At 41.2% G+C, this 26,830-nt stretch overlaps 1 protein-coding gene and 1 pseudogene across 5 annotated transcripts in view; both read right to left on the bottom strand.

Moving 5' to 3' along the window:
* ARHGAP6 (Rho GTPase activating protein 6) overlaps positions 1-26,830 on the bottom strand; it is a 486,163-nt gene that overhangs the window by 71,877 nt on the left and 387,456 nt on the right. For all 5 annotated transcript variants that reach the window (XM_060138342.1, XM_060138343.1, XM_060138344.1 and 2 more), the window contains exon 2: positions 14,620-14,779. In XM_060138342.1, the coding sequence (XP_059994325.1) occupies positions 14,620-14,779 (160 nt within the window). The remainder of the gene's footprint in view (positions 1-14,619; positions 14,780-26,830) is intronic.
* Positions 17,990-18,782, bottom strand: LOC132513642 (zinc finger CCHC domain-containing protein 17-like; annotated as a pseudogene).

Raw genomic sequence — 26,830 nt, 5'->3', positions numbered from 1 at the left:
GGAGACGGTTACTAGGTGGTAGGTCAGAAGCAAGAAGGCTGTCCTTGACGCTGCTTGGGAAGGCTAATGTTCAAGTTCAGTCTCTTACAGGATGAAGTTGCCCTTCTCAGGGGCCTTTGAATTTTGCTGGGGATTTCTCCCAATAAGTCACACGGTGACTGCTTAGTCTAGGAAATCCTTTCCTATCCTAAGCCTCTTAATGTTCTACTCCTAGCAATCCAAACTTTTATCAAGCAAGCATTCTACTGGTGAAAAAAGATGACAAAATCACAAATTCAGGAGTGGACTGACAGTTTCTTTAGTGGGAACTAGGGCTTAAGAGAGTGAAAAAGAAGAATCCTGGAAGAAAACAATCTACATGGAAAAAGTGGAAAACAATGTACTCAAGCCCAAACTGGTCCTGCCTTTCAGCCAACTTTGAATCTCACTATGTATCTTCCATGCTATAGACGGTTGGTTATTTAATCAAATCTATAGGTCAAAATTTCCATTTATGTATCACCTCATCCTTAGCAGTTTTTCCATTAACCTTGATTGAAACAGAAAGCAGGTAGAAACAGGGTGATTGAGTCATTCTTCTTGGTTTAAATCCCAGTGAATCAAACACTGTTTCTTCATCCTGCTAGCACCTTGTGGATTAGAGTTTTCAAAATCTGTTTCCAAAGTGTCTGTTTCTTGGGGAAAGAAATATTTATGGTATTCTTAAGCAATGCAGATGCCTCTCCTTAGAGCCGAGGCTCCCCAAACTACTTGAGAAATGTAGTAATCCCCATAGTTTACATGTTGAAGTGGTGGTGAAATTATCAAAGCTGTGGGCAGAAAATAAGAACATTCTGTGAGTCTCTGACTGTTGTAAGAAAGTCAGCTCTTGGAGGTCACCATGCTTCCAGCTAAATTAAACACTAAGAAACCTTTCCCGTTTTCTGTAAATTATTTGGCAAGGTAATTCGTTCTGAAACTTTTTCTCAAGAGGAGAAAAAAAGATCTTGTAGATTCTTGAACCTCTAAACAAGTGTGTTTCTATTACAGAAAATCATTGAGATATTTGATTTGTTGAGCACGTTTCGTTATTCTATCAAAACGTGAGGTAGGGAAGTTGTTTGCCTGGCTTGGATGCCATGGGTTTAAGAGCTCAACGATGGTTTTTCTTTAGCCAGGCATTCTTTGTAATCACTGCTTACTGTAATAACTGGTCGTGAACAAATTATGCCCTAGAAGGATCTTTTCCTTTCTGTCATTTTTTCCACTTTCAAGTGTTATGAGTTAAAAAAAAAAGGGGGGGGAGCTATAAGCTCGTGTTCCAAAGGAGGAGCACTGCTGTTACCTCTTCCCAAACTAGGAGCTCGCCTGTCCTTCCAGGCTCTTGAATTTGCATCTCTTATTGCACATACCCTAAGTTGAAAACAGTATTTTTAACTTAGTCTATGGAGGTCTTGTATTTGCAGAGACAGAAGTTTCCAAATATCAGAGGAGGAAAAATGGCTTTTGGCAAATCAATTCCTTAAGTTATATTTATTTCCTGGAGCGTAAAGGAAAGAAAGCAGGTGGGAGGACAAAAAGACAGAAAGCACTCATCCCAAAGAAGTGCCCTGGATTGTTAACTCAGGGAAATTAATTGCAATTTAGAGGAGTTTCAGCATTACACATTTTAAAGCCAAAGCCTGCAGGTCTAGCTGAAAAGGTAGAGTCAGACAAGGGTATTGACACAGGGTGTGATTTTTGACCTAAGGGGCTAATGCTACCTACCTTCTTTTTGACAGATATCGTTTTATAATGAATAAGTAAGAAGGGAATCAATTATCTTTAAGTCATAGACTTTAGGCCTTGGAAACTCCTCAAAATTTCTGCTGGTTGCTGCCATGAAAACAGCTCTCATAGATTCAGTAACTGGACAGATGGTGCAATTAGACGAAAACTGTTGTGTTTGATTATTCTTTGAGCCATTTGGAACAATTCTTTATGATATAGAAATAAATGTGCTATGACTGAATTTTTAATCCTTTCCATTCAATTTCTTAACAATTTCCGGAGCAACAAAAGCAAAGCACTCTGTCAGACACTAATGCACATCAATATACAGTTTCCTCCCCGTTGCTTGTTTGCAATGGCAGAAGATGACACTGCTATTATGTACACCAATGGTTACTAATCTAAATCCATCTTTATTCTACTACACCCCCCCACCCAATTTTTTCTTTCCCTATTTTGTTAGGTGCTCTCCCTCCATGTGGTCATGCACCCTGGGATGAGTCCTCACCCCAGGCTCAGGAAAGGAAACTTAAGTCAAGCTAGTTCTTGTGATTTCTTTCTGCTTGCTGTATTGATCTGGGCACTGGCAACTGTTGCGATTCTAGGGATCGAGAAGGGAGGGAAGTCTGCTAGGAGGCGGCAGTGAAAATCCTTCTCTACTATTAAAAAGATACTTGCTGAAGAGTCACTGCTCTTCTCTGCCTCTTCGTGCTGCCATAGAAGCAGTGATGCCGGTGGCTGCTGCAGCCATTTTGTGACAATGAGGGAAGCCAGCCAAAGAACAAAGTGACCCATGGTTATGGCAGAGAAAAAAGGTGGAAGGCCACTGAATTTATGAGTCCTGGAACTAGCCTATCTGTGGGCTCCTAGTGAAGTAATATAATCAATTTCTTTGTTATATAAGTCACTTTTGGTTTGGTTTCCATAATTTGCAGCCAAAGCATCTTAACGATGGATAACCCCAAACTCCAGTTGTGGGATGTGATTTTCCTACGTATATTTGCACCAGTCTTGTCATAGAGTGCTAGATAGCCCTAAGAAAGACATCCCTAGAAGATCTGAATTTGTGTGTGTTGGGTGGCATCTAAGATAAGGAAGGAGGGTAAAAGCAGGAAGATCAGATTACAAAGAACTGTAAATTTGTAAATAAGTAAAGTCCTTAAAGAGAAAGACAGTTAAATTCTCAGTTATCAAACCAGATAGTAATAATAAAGCTAATGATCAACCCATATTGGAGACTGACTTCTTATTAAAGTCACCATCTGATGCATAACTGACATTCCTATAACCTGCATGGCGGCATCAGCTGTTGGAGCAACTCGTTAAAATACTGACATTTCTTTCTTGTTTAGCTTCACCAAGGGAATTTATTGCTCACTTTGAAAAAAAAATTTGATTACATATAATATAAACACTAAAACATCTGAGAGTTATGAAAGTGTGATAATTAAAAAACACTCAATTATGGAAGAGTAAAACTAAGAGAGTGAAGAAATTGAAATGAATAGGACGGTATAGTTGATCAACCACATGGATAATAACTGTAAATTACTATAGCAAATTAATATTAATCTCCTCAATCAGAGGTCAGCAAGCTTTTTCTGTAAAGGTCCAGATAGCACATACTTTTGGCTTTGTGGGCCATAGGGTCTCTGTCAAAACTACTCCACCCTGCTGTTATAGCACTAAAGTAGCCTTAGACAATACCGAGACAAATACATAGGGCTGTGTTCTAATAAAACTTTATTTACAAAAACAGGCAGTGGGCTGGATTTGGCCTTTAGGCTGTAGTTTGCCCTCTCCTATCTTAAGTGAAGACCACCTTAAACTACTTTTCCAGAGCTTTCCACTTATAAAAAACTTTATAAACACCCACTGATTAAATAATCTTGAGGGCTTAATTTCAAATTATCTAGAAAGCTTGATTGGTTTAAAAAACACTTGGTATTTAATTTCAGTTGTTACTATTTGCCTTTGTTTTTGCCCATGGAGAAACAAAGAAAAAAGCAAAAATGGAAGCTCCTGTTCATATTTCAAGGATGGGACATTCTTTGTAATTATCAAGTTTACTTTTGGGCCATGATCCCAACGGAGAGAAGAGTGCAGTCTTGAAACCTCTGAAAGGTGCCAGAATATTCCACAAACTGCAACGACAGAAGTTTTGTCCAAGATGCCAAAGCCTTGTGCAATAATAGCCGCTACTCCAACAAAGACACATCCGTATGTGTAAATGTGGCCAGCAGGGACAAGGCCTCAGCTAGAAAACTATATTGTCTAAGAACATAAAGGAAGCCATTCGTGAATATGACGGCACAAAACGTATGGCTTAAGTAACCACAGGCTATTGTAATGGCTTGCCTGCTTGGCACAGAACAGAATCAAACAGCAGCACGCACTTGAGAACGTGACATGGTAAAGCCCTGGGGTACAGAGGAGAGCACCCAAGAAGAAAATTTCAACGACAACCTGCAGGGAAACCTCTCTGTCGTTCCTGGGTTTCATTGGAACAGGTGGATGAAGCAGCTTCTACCTCTAAGGGTCACCGAAGGTAACCTGGACAGGACGATATCCACTGCTCTGTTTTAATACAGTTGATGTGTCTGTGCTTTCTCTGTCGACAGATTAAGAACTCCTTGAGGATGTGGGCTACTTTTAACATGAGAGCAATGAGGCAGCACGGGAAGCCCCTGGATGGTACGCCAATGTTGGGCTCTAGATAGAGAAGGTACTAGATGCTTAGGCCAAGGGTCTAGCCTAGGTTCCTTTCTGTGGCCCTAGGGAACCAATGCCCCATCCACCTTACCAAGGCCCTAAGAGCCACAGCAGTGAACAAGTGAAAGGTTTCCCTGCTGCCAATTTTGTTCTTTTCTTCTGGATCGCCTCTTTTCCATTCCATCTGCCTTTCAAGATTGTGTTATTCAAACTGTGGGTCATAACTTATTAATGAATCATGAAAACTTAGCGTGTCATGACAAGCGTATTTTAGAAAATGATATAGAATCAAATAGAAGATAATAGGAGAGAACATTATAGAGGATATCAAAGTGTATAGGAGAGAACATTATAGAGGATATCAAAGTGTATCTCAGATAACAATAAACACCAGCTGGTTCACGTGTTTGCTGGGCTGAGATGTAAAATAAAAGATACAACTAGCTCTATAGCTCACACACTAGAGACATTTGTTGAGGGCCGCTGAGCCCAGTGGTCTAACATTATTCTTTGATCACCGTGTTTGGGGATGTTTGTCTCCTATCAGCATTTCTACCTACACTGAAGTTTGTGGATTTTACCCCAGGTTGCAACTTCAACTTTACTTACACAAAAAGCTTTGATAAACAGTTCTCGTGCTTCACCTCTTCAAATGGACAATGCCAGCAGGGATAACATAGAAATTGGACAGCTATAGTTTCTGTCTAGGGTTGTTGCATAAACACCCAAGCTCAATCTCCTTGCCCATCAGGTTGCCCTTATTTTTTAAATCAACATTCGAATCACAAACCAAAGACAGCTGCAGTGTTAGCCAAACAAGAATATCATTTTCTTGATTTCATTGAGTTGTTTACTTGGGGTTTACACTGCCTGAGGGACAATGGTGAGGGACCACTTTATATAGAAGCCATATAACAGCAATTTTGAGGCATCAGAGTACTCTTTTATTAGACTATTGCCCACATTTTCTTAAACCATCAGCTATTCCTCATTCCATGAGACTGTTCTTAAAATACATAAATGAAGCCTTTCTCAATTGTGATATCGGAAATTAAGCGAAGAAAAAAAGAGCACTAAAGAAAACTTGAACATGCATTTCTCTCTCATGAAACCATTCCGCTTTAAATACTTAGTTTCCATTATAGTGAGATAAAGGCTACACTAAGCGGCTTTACAGATTGGGCGTAAGTCAGTCACTTCCTTTTATTTTACCTTAGACCAGAGGTGAGCCATTTTTTCCTGTAAAGGGCCAGATAGGAAATGTTTGCGACTCCCTGAGGCATATGGACTGTCACGACTATTCAACTCTGCCATCGTTGCTCAAAAGCAGCCACAGATGATACGTAAATGACTAAGCATAGCTGTGTGCCAATAAGATTTTATTTACAAAAACAGATGGTGAGCTGGGTTTGGCCAGTGGGCCAGTTCACTAACCCCTGCCTTAGACCATTGGTATTAAAATGCTATCAAAATAACATTAATTGAATCTGATACATAAACGATACTCCATTGATGTGTTCTGAATACATGAAAAGTTCATGAAGGCCATTAGGCGTTGCTTAAATATTCGACCATGGTCTCTGCATTTGTTTCCTGGGTCTGCTGTTAAGGATTGAGCCATTTACAGACTAGAAACTCTGATCCAAGAGCTTATGCAAATGTATAAATGTGCCACATCTTCTTTATCCATTCATCTGTCAGTGGACACTTAGGTTGCTTCCATGTCCTGGCTATTGTAGATAATACTGCAATGAACATTGTGGTACATGACTTTTTGAATTATGGTTTTCTCAGGGTATATGCCCGGTAGTGGGATTGCTGGGTCGTACGGTAGTTCTATTTCTAGTTTTTTAAGGGGTGGGATAGGGAGGGTGGGAGGGAGATGCAAGAGGGAGAGGATATGGGGATATATGTTTATGTATTGCTGACCACTTTGTTACACAGCAGACACTAACACACCACTGTAAAGCAATTATACTCCAATAAAGACGTTAAAAAAAAAAACAAAGAGCTCATGCCAAGAGCTGCCTTTGACGGGTAGAAACATTCCATGGTCGCCTCCATGGGGCAAACTCAAGTTCACAGGGAAAACTCTATTGATAGATATGATCCCTCCCACTGAAAGGCCTCCTGATTTCTACCACTAGGTTCTCTATAGCATCTTCAAAGTTCCCTTTTTGAAATATCAAGTTTAGAAGGGGTAACAAATTAATAAGCTCATCAGTCATCTTAGAAGGTTTATGTAAATCTTATTAGTTTTTATTTTGCTTGTCTCCTGGTTGAATAGATATAGAGGAGGGAGGAGCCACAAGACTGGAGAAACCTAGGTTCCTGCATAACTGTGTGGAACACTCTCCCCTCCCAATCCTCATGGCCAACCTGCAGTGGATGGTGCCTGAGCAAGAAAGAAACTTTTATAGTACTAAGGTACTAAACGGTTAGCCTATCTCGACTAATACAAGTATATATCTGTGAGATACATTCCCAGAAGTAGCATTATTGGGCCATTTAAGAGTTAGATGTTGCCAAATCGCCTTGTAAGTTGCTGCAACAATTATAGTCCTATCAACAGTACATGAGTGTCTGTTTTCCCAGAAAGTATACCATCCAACTTTTGGAGCCATTCCTGTCTAAGAGAAAAAAAATTCTCCTTGTCATTGAGCTTGCATTTCTTGAGTGAATATGAGGGTGAGAGCATCTTTACAAATATTTATAAATCATTTGAATTTCTTTTTCTGTGAGCTGCCTATAATTTGTCCACATTTTAATTATGTTCTTTCTCATATTAATTTGTAATAAAGTTTTGTATCATAGAGAAGTTAGCCTTTAGTTTGTCAAATGTGTTATAAATTTCTACTTTATTTATTTATTCACTTATTTATTTGCCACACAGATGATTCTGTTTTTTTTTTAACGTAGTGAAACAGGTCACTCTCTTTCTGTTTTCTGGGTAGTGCCTTCCTCCATGTAAAAATATATTAATATCTAGCTATGTTTTGTTTTGGTGCACTTATAGTTTCATTTTTTAAATCTTCAAATCTTCCTTCCACATCAGTTTATTTGGATGTAAGGAGTAAGGTCAGAATCCTGATTTTTCTCCTCAATGGCTGTCTCATTGTCACAAATACAATACTAAGCCATCATTTCCCCCTGACAAGAAATGCAATATTTATGTCATAAGTTCTCATTTATTTTAGCTCAGTTCTGAACCCTACTGTCTCCCATTGATCTACCTACTGTGAAGCAGTACAATATTCTTTTAACTGCTTTAGTTTTATGACATTTTAATAAATGGATAGGGATAATTTCCATTTGACCTCTTCTTCAGATTTTCCCCTGCCTACTTACTCTCATATAATTATTCACCAAGATGATGTTTAGATCAATTTAGTGATATTACAAAAACAAATTGTCGGTATGTTTTTTGGAATCACATTCGGTTTATAGATAATTTACGACATAATTTACGTCTTTATACTGTTGATTCCTTTTATTCAAGAAAAATATAAGTCTTTTATATTTATTTCTAACTTCTCATTCAACTTAGAGTCCATAGTCTGAGATTATAATCATTCCCTTGGATACTGTATTAGTTTCTTAGGGCTGCTGTAACAAATGACCACAAACTTAGTGGCTTAAACAACTCAAATTTATCATTTGACATTTCTGGAGACAAGAAGTCTGAAATGGGTCTCACTGGGCTAAAATCAAGGTGTCAGCAGGGTTGCATTCCTCTCTAGAGGCTCTAGGGACAATCTGTTTCCTTGCCTTTTTTAGCTTCTAGAGGCCTCCTGCATTCCTTGGCTCATGGCCCCTTCCTCCATCATCAAAGCCAGCAACACTACATCTCTCTGACCATTCCTCCAAAGTCGTATCTCTCTCAGATGGGAAAGTTTCTCTGCTTTTTAGTACTCATGTGATTAGTTTGGACCCTCCCAGATAGTCCAGGATAATCTTGCTGTCTCAGGGACCTGAGTTGATCACATCTGCAAAGTTCGTTTTGGCACGTGAGGTAAATATTCAAAGGTTACAGGCCATCTTTGAGGGGTCCAGTATTCTGCCTACCACAGATATACTCTCAACTGCCATGTCCCTCTCTACCATTATTGAACTCAACCAGAAAATCCTAACTCTACTGAGAGGAAATGTGGATTAAACAGGGCTGGGAAACTCAAACTACAAAATGGTGTGTTTGCTTTAGCAGTGTTTAGCTGCCCAGATGTTTATTTTGCAATTTAAATTCCCAGCTACTAACCTCAAATAGACCTTTAGGGCTGCCCTGCAATCCTGCAACATTGCTGGTCCATCAGCTTCCCTCTTTTCCATTCCTCTCCTCTTTCCTCAAACCTCTAGGACCTCCTTCCCAGCGCCACTCCTAGCAGATGAAATCGTTTCCTATTTTGCTGTGAGTGAAGAGGCAATCTGGAGTGAAATTCCATATGCTCTCCCATCATCTTCTAATCTACCTACATCTGTACCCATATAACCAATGTCCACCTACTACTGAAGCTCAGCAGGAGGTCAAACTCTCTACCTGTGCCTTGGATCCCACCACTGGGAATAACCCCAGTAATTTCCCAACCCACCAATCTTCTATTCTTCCCTCTCTATGGTGGATACCAGCAGCTGATGAATATGTTATATTACCATTCACCTGAGCCCTGGGAGCACCAGTCTCATAGAGGAAGAGGGTCCTCCAAACAGATACCCGTAAACAAATTCCTACAGTCATCCTAACGTGGCAAAGAACAAGAGTATGTTTCCATTTTCATTGTACTCACTATCTCATTAGGTTCTAGGCCCCGGCAACTATTTAAGTTCCTGAGTAAATTATTCATACAGTGAATATGAACCCTGTTTAGAACCTCCACTTAGGGGTTTACATGGAACCAAGTGGCTACCCTCGGACCAGAGCTGCCATCATAGCACTCAGCACCGGCCATGCATTTGAAGGATCTTGGTAAACATTCAATGTCTATAATCATCTGCCCAAAACAATCGTTTCAGAACTCTTTGGTGATGTCTGGTTTTTTCCACCCAGCCACCCAGTTCCTTCTCTCCTTCGTAAGTAAGAAATTATTTGTAAACCGTTAGCTCCTACTTTGATGGAAAATATCAAAATAACTCCTGTAACCCAAATATCTTTGCATATCTTGATAGAACAAATCTTTCCCTGAATGTACTAGGACCAACATAGTCTCATAAATAAGCAATGGAGACAGAGCTTCTAGCAGATAAGTTTTATAAAATTCTCTGTTTGGTAAAGGTTATTTATTTAGTGGACTCTATAAAAAGCACGAACAAAGAGAAACATCAAATTAACTGGATTTAAAAACAAAGCTACAAAGAATATTTTTTCCTTGGTATCTCATCTGATGTGCATCCAATCTGGTTTTCACATAACTTTTTAGAGTCATCATTCCCTTCACTATAAATTTGGTTTGCCAGAAACATTTCTATTAAAAATTTTTCTTAGGAACTGAAAGAACATCTGTTCTTGTAAAAGGGACACAGGACGATTGGGCCCCACCTGGGCCACCTTGTGAGTTAATGGGGAGGCGAGGGCAGGCCTCACCTCCACCCTAAAACCAAACCAAGACAAGATGAGGCAGAATGAGAAGGTCTTAGGGAGAAGCAGAAACCTGGCCTGATGGTGATTAGCACTCATTTTTCACCCATTGCCAAAGGGATTTTCTTCTTACTTGACCTGAGGATCTCTGTGTTACATTAGTATGAAAAGATATAACAGGGGTAGGAATTTCCTCCTGGAAGGAACTGGCTGTGGTTGTGGTGTCAAGTAGCACATGATGAGGAAGCCAAGGGAGCCAGGCATCAGTCAGTGAAACGTGCCTGTCCACCAGCCTCTTGGCCTAACCTACCTCTGCCTTCTCCTGAACTCTTTCATGACCTCCAGCAGAGTCCGAGATTCCAGCTTAAAGAATGAAAGTGGCCCCTCTTGCCACTTCTATTTAACACAATATTGGAAGTGCTGAACACAGCCATCAGACAAGGAAAAGAAATTAAAGGCATCCAAATTGGAAGGGAAGAAGTAAAACTGTCACTATTTGCAGAGGACATGATACTTTATATAGAAAACCCTAGGGACTTCCCTGGTGGCACAGTGGTTAAGAATCCTCCTGCCAATGCAGTGGACACGGGTTCCAGCCCTGTTCCGGGAAAATCCCACATGCCGCGGAGCAACAAAGCCCATGCCCCACAACTACTGAGCCGGTGCTCTAGAGCCCATGAGCCACAACTACTGAGCCCGTGGGCCTGTGCTCTGCAGAGCCTGTGCTCTGCAACAAGAGAAGCCACCACAATGAGAAGCCCGCACACCACAACGAAGAGTAGCCCCTGCCCACTGCAACTAGAGAAAGCCCGTGTGCAGCAATGAAGACCCAACACAGCCACAAATAAATAAATAAATAAATAAATAAAAAAGAAACCCCTAAAGTCTCCACCAACATACTATTAAAACTAATAAATGAATTCAGTAAAGCTGCAAGATACAGGATTAATATACAGAAATCTGTTGCTTTTCTACACAGTAATAACAAACTATCAGAAAGAGAATGTGAAAATCAATCCCATTTAAAATCACATCAAAAAGAATAAAATACTTAGGAATAAACTTAACCAAGGAGATGAAAGACCTTTACTCTGAAAACTGTAAAACACTGATGAAGAAATTTGAAGATGATACAAAGAAATGGAAAAATAGCCTGTGCTCTTGGATTGGAAGAATTAATATTGTTAAAATGGCCATACAATCCAAAGCAATCTACAGATTTAATGCAATCCCTATCAAAATACCCAAGACATTTTTCACAGAACTAGAACAAATAATCCAAAAATGTATATGTAACCACAAAAGACCTGGAGTTGCCAAAGCAATCTGGAGAAAAAAGAACAAAGTTGGAGGTATTACTCGCCCAGTCTTCAGACTATACTACAAAACTACAGTAATCAAAACAGCGTGGTACTGACACAAAACCAGACACATAGAGAGAGCCAAGAAATAAACCCACACACCTCTGGTCAATTAATCTCTGACAAAGGAGGCAAGAATATACAATGGAGAAAAGACAGTCTCTTCAATAAGTGGTGCTGGGAAAATTTAACAGCTACATGTAAATGAACGACATTAGAACATTTCCTCACACCATATACAAAAATAAACTCAAAATGGATTAAAGACTTAACTATAAGACCTGAAATCACAAAGCTCATAGACAGAACATTCTTTGACATAAATCGTAGCAATATTTTCTTGGATCTGTCTCCTAAGGCAAAAGAAATAAAAGTAAAAATAAACAAATGGGGCCTAATTAAACTTTTTGTTTTTGCACTGTAAAGGAAACCATTGACAAAAATGAAAAGACAACCTATGGAATGCGAGAAAATTTTTGCAAATGATATGATCAATAAGGGGTTAATATCCAACATATAAAAACTGCGCAACATCAAAAAAAAAGCTCAATTTAAAAATGGGCAGAAGACATGAATAGACATCTTTCCAAAGAGGAAATGCAGATGGCCAAGAGGCAGATGAAAAGATGCTCAACATCGCTAATCATCAGGCAAATGCAAATCAAAATCACAATGAGGTATCACTTCACACCTGTAAAATGGTTATCATCAAAAAGTCTACAAATAATAAATGTTGGTAAGGATATGGAGAAAAAGAAACCCTCCTACACTGTTGGTGGGAATGTAAATTGGTACAGCCCTGTGGAAAACAGTATGGAGGCTGCTAAAAATAGAAAACTAAAAATAGAACTACCATAAGATCCATGAATTCCACTCTAGTATATATCTGGAAAAAATTTTAAAAAGGTACATGCACCCCAATGTTCACAGTAGAATTATTTACAATTGCCAAGATATGGAAGCAACTGAAGTATTCACAACAGATGAGTGGATAAATAAGATGTGGCATATATAGAGAATGGAATATTACTCAGCCATAAAAGAATGAAATTCTGCCATTTGAAGCAATGTGGATGGACTTAGAGAATCTTATGTTTAGTGAAATAAGTCAGACAAAGACAAATACTGTATGATATCACATATGTGGAATCTAAAAACTAAAACAAATGAATGTATATAGCAAAACAGAAACAGACTCACAGATACAGAAAACAAACTAGTGGTTACCAGTGTGGAGTGGGAAGGGAGAGGGGCAAGACTGGGGTAAGGGATTAAGAGATATAAAGTACTATGTAAAAAATAGGTAAGCAACAAAGATATATTGTACAGCACAGGGAATTAGAGCCATTATCTTGTAATAACTTTTTTTTCAACATCTTTATTGGAGTATAATTGCTCTACAGTGGTGTCTTAGCTTCTGCTGTATAACAAAGTGAATCAGCTATATGTATACATATATCCCCATATCCCCTCCCTCTTGCGTCTCCCTCCCACCCTCCCTATCCCACCCCTCTAGGTGGTCACAAAGCTCCGAGCTGATCTCCCTGTGCTATGCGGCTGCTTCCCACTAGCTATCCATTCTACATTTGGTAGTGTATATATGTCTATGATACTCTCTCACGTTGTCCCAGCCCACCCCTCCCCGTCCCCGTGTCCTCAAGTCCACTCTCCATGTCTTATCTTGTAATAACTTTTAATGGAGTATAATCTGTAAAAATACTGAGTCACTATGATGTTCACTTGAAACTAAGATAACATTGTAAATCAACTACACTTCCATTTTTTTAAAAAAAAGAATAAAAGTGGCCCTAAGAGCCATCATCCAATAAAAAGTTCTGTGTGGTCACTGTCTTTGTGCTACTCTTTCTAGTCAACAAAACCGAGCCTCCTACTACAGAGGTAAATTGCCCAAGCTCACATGTGGAGGGGGGAGGGGGTGACCGGACAAGTCCTCATATTCTGGTCTTCACACTCCCAAGCCAGTGCCCTTTCCATCAGACACAGGTGAGCCAAGAAAACAGCTCCACCAACACTGCTGTTGACGGAATGCGAGCACATGTGTTCATGTGTGTAATGAGGTTGCTCAGCCTCTCCACTTGGGCCCTTGGGCCCTGACAGTGCTTGCTGTGGGGGACTGTCCAGTGTATTGCAGGATGTCTAACAGCATCCCTGGCTTCCATGCAGTAGATGTCAGCTGCATCCTTCCTCCAAGCTGTGAAAACTGAAAGTGGAGCCAGACATTGCTGAATTTTACCTGGGGAATGGGGGAAAACCATCCCTGGTTGAGAACTACGTATCTATGTGTATGTGTGTATATATGAAATGAATGATCTTATGAATATTCATGAAGCATCCCCTCAACTCCCTAAAAAAAGAAAACAAAGGAGAAGTTCTGCAGACACTGAAATCTTCCAAGGCAACCTTCTGGCTTTCAGATGCTTGCTATCCCTCTCCTGCTTTCCTTTAAGTTTTAGGCACAGCAGCCAATGTTGCGTTTTTACGGCAGGTTTACTCTATTTGTATAACATCGCAGCTTTTCACTTCACCTCAAATTACCTTACGGCTACACACGAATACACATTAAAAAGTATCTTTATAGAAGATAGTCAACTTTCAGAAACAGGCTTTACAGAGCAAAGGATTTCAAATACATGCTTCTCATCTTTATCAGAATCAGGATCTGTGTTTGTCAAAACATCAGACAACCAGGCCTGCACTGGCTCCAGTGTCATAGTGGTGAACCCCAACAGAGACAGGCCAGGTGAAAGACTGGATAAAAATGAGTTAACGTTGGTATAATCACTGATTCTGAGTTTGCATAAGGTCAAATGAGAAGTTTAACAGATGGTTAAAACATTCTTTTCAACTGCTTATTTTGAAATCATATTGAGATAGACATGGTTTTTCTTCTAACCCTTTAAGTTGACCTTTCTGAAACTTCTTTTTAAGTGGTTGTGCTGAAGCCACGTAGACCGTTGAGATACACATGGCTTTCCCCTTTAATGCCCCAAGTTGATCTTCCCTTTAGATACACATAATAGTCGACATGTAAACTGTCCCACTTGAACACATCTTTCAAAATGGTTGCCAGCGCCAGCCAGTGACCCAGAAGCTACGGCTTCCTCCCTGTGTTAATAGTGGGGTTGAGAGGACTCTGCGGCTTGGGGCTGTGGCAGAGCAGATGTGTGACTTCCAGCATCCCCCATGTGATGGCAGATGGGGCCTTACCTTTGGGAATGGTGATCTGACAGCTCAGGTCACAGTCCTGCTGCAGCTGATAAAAAGCCACTTCCTGCAGCCGGGCTCGCTCCAGCTCTGAGAGGCTCTGGATGGAGACTGACCTCAGCCGTACGCTGCGACCCGACATACTGTTCCACGTGAAGTCACCCTGCAGATCAAGGGGAAGCACATCAAGGGTCACACAGTAATCTACGACTCGCAAGCCTCAGCCTCTCTCTCAATCGGTCATCACGTCAAGCAAACTTCATTTTTACGTTCCCAAGTTGGCTCTCAACCCCTGAAATCAAATCCACTCTTACTTAACTGTGGATTTACTCAGTCAACTGCCAACATCAAAATCTGGAGTATCTGCTAGGCCATCTGATCCCATAAAATGATGCAAAGAAAGCTATGTGGGAAGATGCTTCAAGGGTCCTGCCTCCCCTCTCTCATGGGAACACATGGGAACTTTTCGGTTTTTCTTTCTCAGTAACAGGAAAAACTTCCGCTAATTGCCATTGTGCGCACTAGACATAGGAGGGGAAACGTATACTGATAGCCTACCGTGTACCAACAAAGTGCCAAGGGCTCTTTAGTTACTTCCTCTATATAATAATACAATCTAGTATATTTATTATATATGACACAATATATTATTATTATATATAACTCATACTTATGATACATTATTGTAATATATACTTAGGATACATTATGTTGATATTATAGTAATATATAGTATATATAAATATAATATAATATAATATAATATAGAATAAATTGAGGCTTAGGAAGGTTAAGTAGTTTTCGCCAAATTGTAAAACTTACAAGATTTGAAACTAACCAGGACTCCAGCTAAAACATCTTAGGCTTTTAAATTCTATGCTAAATTGTAACCACTGAGTTTCTATTTAGAGCAGTCTAATGAGCTCTTTTGATCCCAGTAAGTATAGAGATATGATCAATAAAAGCTACACATATTTACAGAGACGTTTGATGCTAAAATACTGCACATCAAAGAATCCAAGCAAAGATTCCCACAATCCTGAGTCTATCTGTGTGCTCACACACACACCTCTGATTTCACACCTCTGAGAGTGAATATCTCTACCCTTGATGCAGACAGTGAGAAAGCGATGACCTAAGAAACAATCCTTCACAATCCTCGGAAGCCCAATGTCCCCTCACTGAGGAGGAATTCCTACGAATCACAGATATCAACTAGGGCACAACAGCTGTGAAGAGGTATCTACTGCTTCGTTAACAATCAAGAAAAATTGTGGGAGAAGGAATAGTGCTGGGCCCTACAGACACTGCCAGGGACTTCTTGCGGATGTGGGGAACATTTAAGGAATCCCAGAAGACTTCACCATCCTCACTATTCACCTTAAAGAAGAGAGACAGAAAGGCTGGCCCCAGCGACTGCTAAGACACCTTTGTTCCCTACTGGTAGCAAATTCCTGCCTAGAAGGTTCATTCCAAAGAGTGAACGGCACTGTGTTAATTCTTTGTTATTTTTTTCCTCTTTATCTGGGATTTCATGGATTTATTTAACAAATGGAGCTATCATACTCTAGCAGGGGCAGAAAATAAACAAGGGTAAGTAAAGAATGTAGCGTGTTAAGTAATGATAACTGCTAAGGAAGGAACAAAAAGCAGGGAAGGGGCCGGCAGTGTGAGTAGAGGACAGGGATTTACACTACTAGGTGGAAGGGCTGGGAAAGGCCTCACAGGGAAGTCCAGGTTTGAGCAGAGCTTAAAGGAGATGAGGAATTTTTGTTTGTTTGCCTTCAGGCATCTGCATCCAGTGGGTGAGAAGGAGGGGTACCAGGGACGCAGGAGGGGCACAGGGAACAGGGTGTGGGAATGCGTCAGGGCTGAGGAGTGAGTGCATAAATGTAGGCAAAGCGGGTAGGCTGCAGTCACGTTCGGTGAACTGAACATTCTTCCAGGCCCAGTGTATTTTGGATTTTTTTCTTTTCTTTTTTTTTTTTGGTATAGCTGGACTAACCACAAGTTTAGACAGGAACTGGGGACTTAAGTGTTGGGTGTACCTCTCACTCACACCCTTTAAGATTAGGGCACCACAGGTATGATATCAGTGAATTGCTTTCCCCTCACCCAAATGGGAAGTTCCAGATGAGCTGGGGATTTTTAAATATGAAGTCTAGGTACCTAAGGGAGCCCGCGGCTACTTGAAGTGTCAAAATGGAATTACATATCTATTCTTTAAATGCATTTAAAAATACGCCCTCCGACGGGCTCTAGTATCTGTAGCAGGGGTTGGCTATCTTCTTCTGTAAAAGGCCAGACAGTAAATATTTCAGGACTTGTGGGCCATGTGGTCTCTGTCAAAACTACTCAGATCTGCCTTTGTGGCATGAGAGCAACCATAGACAGTTTATGAATGAATGGGTGTGGCTGCCAGTCAAACTTCATTTACAGAAATAGGTGGAAGGCTGGGTTTGGACAGTGGGCTGTAGTTTGCCAACCTTTGAACAATAGCTCATGACTGAAATAAAATTAATCAATCACTAGAAGACACATTTTATTTTTATTTAGTATGACCTCTGGCATAATGAATTCAAACAAAGTTCAATGAGCACCTATTACGTGCTAAAAACAGTATTAGGCTTGGAATTATCAAAATGACAACACAGTCCTCGTTCTTTTTTTTTTTTGGGAACCAACTGACTCACATTGTAGTAAATACAAAGTAAAGCAATGATCTTGGCTTGAGCTGTCTGGTTCAGTGATCGGGCGGAACGTCACACACAAGCTCAGTCACTGCAGACAATGGTTTTCTGGCTGTGACCACTGGCTGTCACTTCTAACATAGTAGAATCATGTCAGGGGGAATGGAAAAAGTGAGCACCACTTCTTACCATGTTCTCCCTAGTACTGCCAGTCTCCCTCTGCCCCTGTGTTGGATACAGCAGAGACCACCCACCAATCAGCCCAAGGCAGGCCAACAGGGAGGGGCCAATCACTCTGTTCTCCAACTACAGCCAGACTCACCTCCACAGCAGTACCTGTGGCCCTAGCCTGGACTCCTGTACAGGAGTCTGGCCCTGGCGGTGGCAGCTGGAAGAGGGTAATAGGACCTCCTGCTGAATGAAGGAAGTTGGGTGAATGAATGGGTCAGCTGCAGGGGTCACTTGCAAAGGGACTGGAGTGATAAGAAAACAACTCATTCAGGCAGATACTTTTGATATCTCCCAAACCTGCCTGTGGCAGGAGGGGAAGCCATCTCCCATGGGAGAGGAGTCAATGGCGTGGAAGGCCATATTCTCACTACTGAGTCTTTGCAGGAGCCAGGACTTCAAGGCACAAGGCTCCTGGTTCCTTCTCTCCACCACCCCCTCCACTCTCTCCACTCTCACTCCTTGTGCTGCTGCTGCTTTTTCTTCTTCTTCGCTGCCTTGCTGTCTTTTGACGTGTGCCTTGCCCTCTTGTGTGTCACTCTCAGAGTCCGAGCTGTCAGAGTCAGATGACTTCCTGTCTCTATGTTTCTTTTTCTCCTTTTCCTTCTTTCTTTTTCTAGAAGAATTTCTCGTGGGGTCGGGCTTTTCAAACTCTGCTGATTTTGCCTCTTCCTTCTCCTCTCTCTCATTAGGTATCAGAGAGTACTCGCTCCCACCTGGTTGCATGAAACAGTGCTTTGCAAAGTGGCCTTTACAGCCACACTCCTTGCAGGTAGCGTTCAGGACAGCCTCGAGGGTGATCTTCTGCCCAGTGTAATCCTGGAAGGACCGCCTCTGCCTCTCTTATTGCTCAGTGATAACGCTGTTGGCGTCAAGGTCCTTCCCGGTCCCTTGGTTGACAGCTTTCACGGAGAGGGATACTTTTATCATTTCCCTTTTCATCTCTCGTCCGAGAAGCTTCACCCACACCTTCTCTCCGACATCTACTATCTCAGAGGGCTTATCCCCGCGACAGGATGACATGTGAGTTCGATGGACCAGACCTTGCTTCCGACAGCCTGGGATTTTGATAAAGGCTCCACAGTCTGTCACCATAGCAACCTCTCCTTGGAAAATAGTGTAGAGAGCAGGCAAGTTCTCCATGGTCTCGGGTCTTCCTGAATTCATCCTTAATGTTCTGTGGTTCCTCCATTTCTCTTCTGCTAAAGCTAATTCAAGTGTCTCGGTGTCAGCGTCCGGTCTCCACGCCGCAGCCAGTCCTTGTTCTTAAGGAGTTAAATTTTGGTAGGAAGAACACACTCGGTCCATGAAATACAGAGATTATGATACTAGGAGTAAGTACCAAATGCAATGGGATGCCTAGGAGAAAGGCTTTGACATCTATCTGGGGATCAAGGAAAGCTTTATAAGAAGGCAGCGTTTCCCAGGAGACCCGTACATTGACTAAGAGGGGTAAGGGTTTGCTCTGTAGAAATGCAACATTGGAACAAAGGTGCCAAGGCAAATGAATTTGAGAGAACGGCCTTGTTTGGGGGAAATTACAAGGCTAGAAGGAAGGAAAGAGCAGGAGGCGAAGCCACGCAGAACTCAGGGCCATATCCTGGAGGGCTTTCTCCGCAGGCTTTGCAAAGCAGATTGGATTTATTCAGCAGGTGATGGCTAGTCATTAAGGAACCTTGAGTAAGAGAGGAACGTGATCAGATGACTGGAAACACATTTCCAAGGGAATTGAGGGAGGGTGCAAGCCAAAGATGCAGAGATCAGAAGAGACACTGGGCTAGGTTATGATGCTGATTCAAATTTGAACAGATACGGAGATACGTAGAACCACAGAGATGCCTGGGGACAAATTGTATGTAGTGGAGGGTAGGGAAGGAGTAATCTAGGATGACTTAAACATTGCTGGCTTGAGCAACTGGGAGGATGGTACACTAAATCACCAAGATGAGGAAGGGCAGAAGGGAGAAGAAAGATGTTCAAATGTGACATTTTGAAAGTGATATTTTATCTCTAAGAAAGAAAGAAACAAAACACATGACCAAATCTGGCAAAACAGAATCAGGCCAGTTTGCATCTTTCTTGAGTCTTCATTTTCTTCTCCCAACTAAAACAGTTCCAACGCAATCAAGTAATACATAGTTCTGGAAACTGCTCACAAATGACTACACTTAGCATAATGAAAAAGTGAAGATGTGATGCTTTCAATTTCTCTGAGTCCATTATACATCATAGCCCGTGGCTCTTCACTTCGTAGACTTTTTAAATTCTTTGGTAAATTTGGAATTATCAGCCAAAAGAGAGAAAAGGCTTGGTCTACTTGTAATGACTTGAATTTATGGAGTTGTTGTCTCCTAAGACTTTAGTTCTTATAGCAGCTGATGGCTCAGGAGAAGGCTACAGCCAAATCCCAGAAAGAGAAAAGTGTGGCGCTTTCTTGAAAGCAGGGCAGCTGCATTCATCAGGCTTTGGAAGAGTCATTTCACAAAGGAGGTAATAGTGTCCCGAGAGCCAACTGGTTCTTAAACCCATCCTTAGCACATGGCTGAAAAAACAATTTTCTTGGGAGAGAAGGTCATCAAATAATTAACAAAGAGGGACTTCAAAGATATCTCCAAAGCTACCTATTATCAAATGTGTGGCATCTTTAAAAATATCAGTTACATTTTTGATTATGGGTAATGGACCAAGATGCTTCATAATCCATTTTATACCGCAAACGTGAATGACTGAAGCCTGAAGTGTTCACACAGCCCTGGAAACGTCTGGACGGGCCACTCCAGTTCATCACCCTCCACCCTCCACCATCTCATTGTCTTTTGCCACCTGCCAATCCGCAGTCATGAATACATCAAATAATCTGCATCTTCCCCTGTGTCCCAATTTTCTCACCGCTCCCGATCTATATTTCTACCATTGTGAATTTTAATGATTTTTTTTCAGATTAAGCACAGGCGATTTCAACATGTTTTTTAAAGTTGGAAATACGTGAGGTCCATTTTTGGGAAATTATCAAATTAACACAATTAACTGACAGGTTAAAACCATATTCATTCATAGTATCTTGCGATAAAGTCAAGAGGTATCAGTGCCTGCCCTAAATGACACAGAACAGCGTTCTTCATTTTTATTTTTATCCTTAATGCAATATAGACATTTTGCACATACGGTCAAGTAAATGTCACAACACAATGGCCGGGAAACTCTGCGAACGTGTCTTAAAACTACAGTTGTATTGCTTTTTAAGGCGTGATAATTTAGTCTTGGCTCACAATAAGTTACTTGGTCGAATGCATCCACATTCCTAATTTCAGTCCACATCATCTTTTAAAATTAATTTGTTTAAAGAGCCCTTTCTCAAAACATTCACCCAAGGTTTATCCAAATTATCCCAAGGTTCAAATCAGAGTATTCGCAATGAAGTACCTAGAAGTCTAAAATCTAAACTCAGCCTGTTTCTCTTCCGCCTTCTCACCTCTCCCTTCAGGTTGCTACAGCTGAGGACGGAGTCCCCAGATGCGGCACCCGTGGGAACCACACAGACCAGAGTTGCGGGGAGTCGCCGAGCAAATCCATGAGGTTTCCACATCTCCTCAGTGGCCTCTTTCTAGAATTCCTAGCGGTCACAGTGTTTCTGTGCGTAAAATATGTTTGCCTTTATATTACGAAAATTGTCAAACATGAGGAAAGAAAGAGATTAGACTAATGACCTCGCAGAGGTTCTGAGGCAGGTGTCTGCTCTGCAGTTGAGCACGCTTTTTTTTTTTTTTTTTTGGTTTCCTGATTGACTGACCCATGCAGCCAGGATTGAGAACCACTGCGCTCCAGGGTTGATCAGATTCAGGTTGGGTTGTAGTAAGTCTGCTGTTCCTAGAAAATTCAAGAAGTTCGCCACCAAAGAAAGATGCAATTTTACCACAAGATGTTACTTTTTGAAACAAAATGTGAGCTTTAAGACACTCAGGAGTAAGCACCATCTGCTTTCCTTTATTGAACAACAACAACAACAACAAACGACTTGAACCAGACACTCAGATTCTAAAGCCTATGCTCTTAGCCACTACAATATCCAGGCTGGTGGCTACAAAGCTTGAGATGCCCTTCAGCCTGCGTTTTGTTCTGCAGAGGTAGAGAGAAGTATAGTATGGAGTTACTGGATAGGAGGTGTGGCAGACAGAATGATAAGATGGCCACGTCTTAATTCCTAGAACCTGTGAATATGTTACCTTACCTGGCAAAAGGAACTTTGCAGATGGGATTAAGTTAAAGGATCCTGAGATAGGGAGGTCATTCTGGGTTATCCAGATGAGTCCAACCTAATCATAAGAGTCCTTACCAGAGAGAGGCAGAGGTGGCTGTGTGTGTGTGTGTGTGTGTGTGTGTGTGTGTGTGTGTGTGTGTGTGTGTGTGTGTGTGTGTGTGTGTGTGTGTGTGTGTGTGTGTGTGTGTGTGAGTGAGAGAGAGAGAGAGAGAGAGAGAGAGAGAGGGATTTGAGGATACTAGGCTGACAGCGGAAGGAGCCATAAGCCAAGAAATGCAGGCAGCTTTTGCAAAAGCTGGAAAAGACAAGGCACACATTCCCCCCAGAGTCTCCAGAGGATGCAGCCTTTGATTTCAGCTGAGTGACACTGACCTCCAGAACCGTAAGACATTAAATTTCTCATGTTTTAAGCTTATGGTAATTTGTTACATCAGCAATAGGAAATGTAACAGAGAAGCAGTAGGAGGGAGCATTAGAAGAGAAGGTTGGTGAAGGTCAAGGGGATTGAGTTCAGATGAGGATAAGCTCCCAGACACTTAAGAAAGTAGGTGTTGACCTCCCATCAGATTTTTATCGCCCTCTTTCCTGGTGCTACAGTGCTGCTTCATACTACAGGTACCACCACCAATGATTTGAACTGGAGAGGTTCCAAGACTGGAATTTCGAAAGCACTTTCCCCACTAAATAGAATTTTAGAAAGTTACACATAGTAAATATTTCAGGCTTGTGGTTCATAGAGTCTTTGTCACAGCTACCCAGTTCTGCCAATGTAGCACAAAGGCAGCCATAAACCACGTGTAAACAAAAGTTCCAATAAAATTTTACTCACAGACACTAAAATTCTAATCTCATCTAATTTTCAAGTCACAAAATATTATTCTTTTGATTTTTTTCAACCATTTAAGAATGTAATGACCATTCTAGGCACGTAGGTCATACAAAAACAGGCAGCAGGCTGGATCTGGCCCACTGGCTGCAGTCTGCCAACCCTTGATATAAAGAGATTGGGATCATTTAGGACGCTACACATGCTTATTTAGCATCTACTACCATGCGGCAGAGACCCAGTCCCTAGCGCTCTGCATCGCGAGCGACATACATCAGCTAGATTCATGAGGGCAAGAAGCTCGTCTGCTTGACTGACCTGGGTGTTCCCAGTATCCAAGATACTACCTGGCAATTAATTATCACTGAAGAATAAATAATTCACAAGCAATAAATATTTGTCAGTCTAGGGACTACATGAATCACATGCATCATGAGTTCAATAAGAAACTGGAAACTAACCAACTCAGGTAATATCGTATCTATGAGGGAAGATGTCTTCTGGATTTGAATAAACTGCTAAGAAACAGTCTTTTGAAACAGAGCCTGTTGTTGAGCCCCGAAATGCCGGTATATGAGGGCAGAAAATAAGTGTAAAAATATCGGACCTGAGGAATAATGAATCTGTGACACTCACGCTCATATGTCAGATGTCTTACGAGCAGGAAGACACAAACATAAGGGTCAAGTTGCCCTGTGACCCTCATCACGTGGGCCATGAAGTAATAAACAAGCCGCCAGACGCGTGCCAAAGCCCACCAGCACAGCCTAGGATGTGTTTCTGGTGGTTCCTCAATTCTCAAAGGCACATTCCAGTCCAGATTTTTCTTTGGTGACTGTTTATCTCATAAACGGATGACTCATTTTCAGGCTCTCTGGATCCAGTTTTTGAGTGGCTGTCATAGGACTTTTTTTTTTTAGGTTGAAAGTGGATGATTTCTAATTTGTTTCAATTTCATAAATGTGAGGTTGAAAGTGACCCAAATGTTTCTGGATAGACAAAAGCCCTTGATAGTTATAAAAATACCCTTTTTATTTTCGGGTACTATGGGACAGCATTAACAAAAGGTAACAATACGATACAAAAGGATATACCACAGTGGTTCTTGGGGGTGAGTTTGCCCTCTCAGGGGACATTTGGCAATGTCTGGAAACATTTTTGGCTATCATGACTCTAGGGTGGGGTTTCCTACTGGCAACTAGTGAGTAGACATCAGGGATCTGCTCAACATCCTACAGTACACAGGACAGCCCCCTGTGCCTGCAATAAAGAACGACCTGTCTCCAAATGTCCACCATGCAGAGATCGAGAAAACCTGGCATAGCGTAAGCTGGGTCTGCTGTTAGGCCCAAATTACACACAATGTCCTCAAAATGATGGTGTCAGAAGACATTAACACTCATGAGTTTTGTTTATCATCAAAGGCATGCACCATGCACGATATACTCTTACGCATCTATGCATGATTATGTATATTATCCATGTATTATTCTGTATATTATGGAAATCAGTAAGCAGGATCATAGAAGCTATTTAGAACTAGCATTAAGAAGCACAAACAACACAAACCAGTTTAAAAGAGGCACGCAAAAACAGCCTCAATACAACAGAATCTCGATTAACTGGAGAACAACTCACCGAAAGCATTAACTAAAGAGATTCCCTTCCTGCCAGAAGTATATGTCTCCACGTTTAGGAAAAAAAACAAGCAAAAGGCAAACTGAAAAACCAACCATCTAATATCTGGGGTTTATTCAGAAAGGTCATTCTTTTGAGCTCAACTGCATCTTTACAAACAGACTTGATTCTTCCCATGAAATAAACTTGATTGAAATACTTTTGGTTTTGGTCTATACCACATTGTTTTATTATGGCCTTGAAACAAATCTCTAATTGCAGCAGCTCTTTAACCTCATCCAACTATAAACTTCCCAAGGCCCAGTGAGCCCCCAAGAAGTGACGCGAGACTGCTCACAATATGGCCTGCAGACAATTCTTGTAAACGTGCAGGTTTCTGGGCTCTAAGGCAGATTTAGGGAACTAGGGTCACAAGGGATGGGGCCCAAGTACCTTCATCATAAACCAGAATCCTCGGGGGATTCTTATCTTTGCACAATAAAGATTGAGGCCCACTGGTGTGGTAGTAAGGACTTGGATTCAAACAGCTACGAGCTCTTCGGCAAGATTCAGAACATCTCCAAGCCTCAGTTTTCTCACCAATAAGATGGAGCAAAGAAAAAGACTTAACTCCCAGGTTTGTAGTGATGGTATGAGTCAATGCAAGTGAATTTCTTGCCGAGTACTTATTAGCTCCCAGCAAGCCCTGAATGTGTGGTAAAGTTATCATTAATTTTAATCATCATTCCTCTAAATTTGCGTCCCCTTTTTAAGCCTGGCAGTTTTAGTGACACCAAAAACTCTTAAGAAATGTGTGTTGAATTCATGAATAAATGGTTCTACTATGCGTAAGATGCCTTTTCTACGTGTCTACAAGCCAGCCAGCTGGATTGTGGCTCCATATAGGTGAGAAGCAGAAGCAAAGACCAGATCAGTAAGTTAAGGTCTGAACAATGGCAGGCCACTTACATAAACCATGCCAGGGGCTGAATTTCTTTTGTCTTCTACTGTGGCCAGCTGTCATTTATTAATAATTAATAACTGCTGAAGCACGGCCTAAGTTTAAATACCAGGCTCACAACCAACATTTCTGAAAAGGGCTGCCTAGTTCTTTATAATTCCAAAATAAACACATCTCCAATGACAAGGAACTCCTTTCCTCATGAGCTTCTGGGCAAAGCCGAGGGTATCTGCATAGCTGTCACACCCCTGTTTGGACTCTTAAAAAGAGGTTATTCCTTTATGAACTCAACAAAATAACATTTGCTAATTCTTCTCTTGATTCTTCGAGCACTTCTTCTCAACAGATCTTTAGGAAGATTTAATACTTCTATATTGTATATAATTTTTGTTTTCTTTATCTATTCTGGTCCTTTTTTTAAAAGCAGAAATTTTAGAAAAGTCTGAACGTTTGGTTGGTATAGCAGTCCATTTTAACCTTTTGCCTTGGTATATTCGCTATCGATTGCTACATAAGGGGTACCAAAATGTTACAGTAACATGGTGGGAAAATGCGCCTCACTCATTCAACAAATATTTAATCGGCACCTTCTATAGGCCAGGCACTATTCTATGTACGTGGATTCATTGGTGAACAAAACAAAGAGCCCTGCGCTCATGGAGTGTCTAGGCCAGTAGAGGAAACTGATAAGAAACAAACATAATAAATGAGTAAATTACACAGCAAGTTACAAGGTGATAAGGCCTAGAGAAAAAGAGAAGGTAGGGGAGTGTGAGGGGAATCAGGAGTGCTGGGAGCGTTTCCAGGGCAACCTTACTGCCAATGTGATATTTGAACAAACTCTTATGGAGGTGAGGTAATGAGACAGGCAGATTTCAGGAGATGAGCATCCCAGGCAGGGGTGAGTTGACACGGGGGCAGCTTGGGGCAGTGACTAAAAGCAAAGGTTGGCAAGCTAGGCTGCCTGGGCTTGAATCCCAGTTCTGCCACTTTCCAGCCATGTGGCTTTTAGCAAGCTTATTTTCTCTCCCCATGCTTTGTTTTCCTAATCTGTGAAATGGGGATGATGACAAGCCAGGGCTCGGCAAACTACTGCCTGTGAGCCAAATCCCATCTACTGATTGTTTTTGTCAATAAAGTTTCATTGGCATATTGCCACAAACATTTCTTTAGGTATTGTCTATGACTGCTTTCACGCTACAATGGAGGAGTTGAGTGGTTGTAACAGAGACTGTCTGGCCTGCAAAGGTGAAAATATTTACTCTCTGGCTCTTTATAGAAAAAGTTTGCTGACCCCTGTACTAGACTAAAAGTAAAGGCACATCTATGATGAGGACTTGTCTTTGGGATCAACATTTTCCTCCTCTCGTAAGATTTTGTTTCTCTGGGCAACGTCCCAAAGAACCTGTAAAGAGATCACATGACACAGTAAGACTTGGGGATTCTGTAAAGTATGTAAAAGCTAGGGTGCAATAAAAGTGGTTATCTGCAAATGGCCTATTCATGTGGATTACTGATAAACCAAAGTAGAAACGAACATTGTCAAACCCAGTGCTGTGCTACCACCACTCAAAAAACAAAAAGCAACACCAAAAAACCCCAAACATCACTCGTCACACACATCTTGTTTCCAG

The sequence above is a fragment of the Lagenorhynchus albirostris genome, chromosome X (genome assembly GCF_949774975.1).
Source record: "Lagenorhynchus albirostris chromosome X, mLagAlb1.1, whole genome shotgun sequence".
In the NCBI taxonomy this organism is placed as follows: domain Eukaryota; kingdom Metazoa; phylum Chordata; class Mammalia; order Artiodactyla; family Delphinidae; genus Lagenorhynchus; species Lagenorhynchus albirostris.
The sequence above is the reverse complement of the archived record's forward strand: the minus strand, read 5'-3'. Positions and strand labels throughout refer to the sequence as shown.